The following is a 1,556-nucleotide window of genomic DNA, read 5'->3' on the forward strand; positions in this document are numbered from 1 at the left end:
GAGAATATTTCGTATATATATTAAATTAAAAAATGAAAATAAAAATATGAAGGGAAAACGAAAATAAATGTTTAAAAACACGCAGGACGTCATCTTGACGTCAGCGTGACGCTGCAAGTAGTTACCGGGCCGTCCCTGTTTGGGTTCCTGTAGGCGAGCTGTGCGTCGGCGCCGCTGCGTGCGGCACAGAGCCACGCCCCTCCCTAGTACCATGGGAAATTAGCGATGGGCCGGCTGAAAAAAAAAGGCCTATCCCGACCCATGAAACAACGCACGGAGCCTCCCGAATCACGACTCTGCCGCTCCTCCCGATCTCGCCGGCTCGCTACCTGCTCGTCGGACGCCGTCGCCGCCTGGCTCGCTGGCAGACGCCCAAGATCCGCCCCTGCCGGCCCCGCCCGCCCAGCGCCCGGAGCCACCTCGCCCGCCGCCCAGTCCACACTCGGCAGCCCAAGATTACCGTACGCTGATTTCTTTTGTTTCTTGTTTGATGTTGGAGTCCCGCGTCTTGTTCACTACTCTGTCTCACAGGTCCCACCCAAATGCTTTCCCGTCTCCTCCCACGCCGCCACCACCGTCGCCTCCTCCAAACCCTACAACCGGCAGCCGCCGCCGCGGGTGAACTCCACCAGAGGTTGTGCTCTACCGCGGCGGCATCGAGCCCAAGCCTTTCGATATGGCGGCGGAAGAAGGAGATGGGGAAGGAAGGCCTCATGGCGGTCGCGCAGCTCAAGCGGCTCGCGGCGCTACCCCCTGCCGGAGGCCACCAGAGGCTGGTGGAGTACATGAAATTGCATGTGTCTCGGCTCCTCCGCACCGACCTCCTCGCCGTCCTCGCTGAACTGCTCCGCCAGGACCACGTCATCCTCTCCATGAAGGTACTGCTTCCACCCCCGACGAGTCTGCTCGCGTTTCTGTTTCTTTTGCGAATATATCTAGCTTGCTATTTTTTTTAGAACGAAGGCTCGCGAGGAGCCCGGCTTTGAATTACCAAAGCCATCAACCGGCCAGGAGTTACAGCAAACAACCAAATAACAGCGGTCAGAAGGATACAATGGGAACACTGGACTGAAACGCTAACTACAACCTCCACAAGCAGCTAATGCAAAGGAAATAAAGATTACAGCTTGCAAAGGCCGAGCACTCCACACTAGGATCATATGAGGAAAAGCAGAGCAGCAAAGCAGGGCATATCCGACCTTCAAAGATGGCCATGCTCCAGGAACACCTAGAGAAGAAGGGGAACAACATCTTCCATCTCAATCACCGAAGAGGGACCCTACCCCCTCGCCATGGCTCGTAGGCGCCGCACCGTCGGGGTTTCGAGGAGCTCACCCTAGAGCTCGAAGAATGCCGCCCTCACATCGGAAGGTGGACATAGTGCGGCCACTTCAATTTGGGATATCCCTAGCCGGCCGCTCCGCCACGGTCCATGCCCAGCTAGGTGGAAATACGCTTCGTGGAATCGGACGATGAAGAGGAGGCAGCTCCGTCCCTCACCTGCAGCGCCTCCCGACCGCATCCCGCCTCCCTAACGGCGCCTCCAGCAAGGTCAC

At 57.6% G+C, this 1,556-nt stretch overlaps 1 protein-coding gene across 1 annotated transcript in view; it reads left to right on the plus strand.

Annotated features, from left to right (window-relative positions):
- Positions 1 to 275: 275 nt before the first annotated feature.
- LOC119285438 (pentatricopeptide repeat-containing protein At1g62350-like) overlaps positions 276 to 1,556 on the plus strand; it is a 9,786-nt gene continuing 8,505 nt past the window's right edge. The window contains exons 1-2 of the mRNA XM_037564709.1: positions 276 to 461; positions 532 to 878. Of these exons, the coding sequence (XP_037420606.1) occupies positions 543 to 878 (336 nt within the window). The 5' untranslated portion in view covers positions 276 to 461; positions 532 to 542. The remainder of the gene's footprint in view (positions 462 to 531; positions 879 to 1,556) is intronic.

This window comes from Triticum dicoccoides, chromosome 4A (assembly GCF_002162155.2).
Source record: "Triticum dicoccoides isolate Atlit2015 ecotype Zavitan chromosome 4A, WEW_v2.0, whole genome shotgun sequence".
NCBI lineage: Eukaryota > Viridiplantae > Streptophyta > Magnoliopsida > Poales > Poaceae > Triticum > Triticum dicoccoides.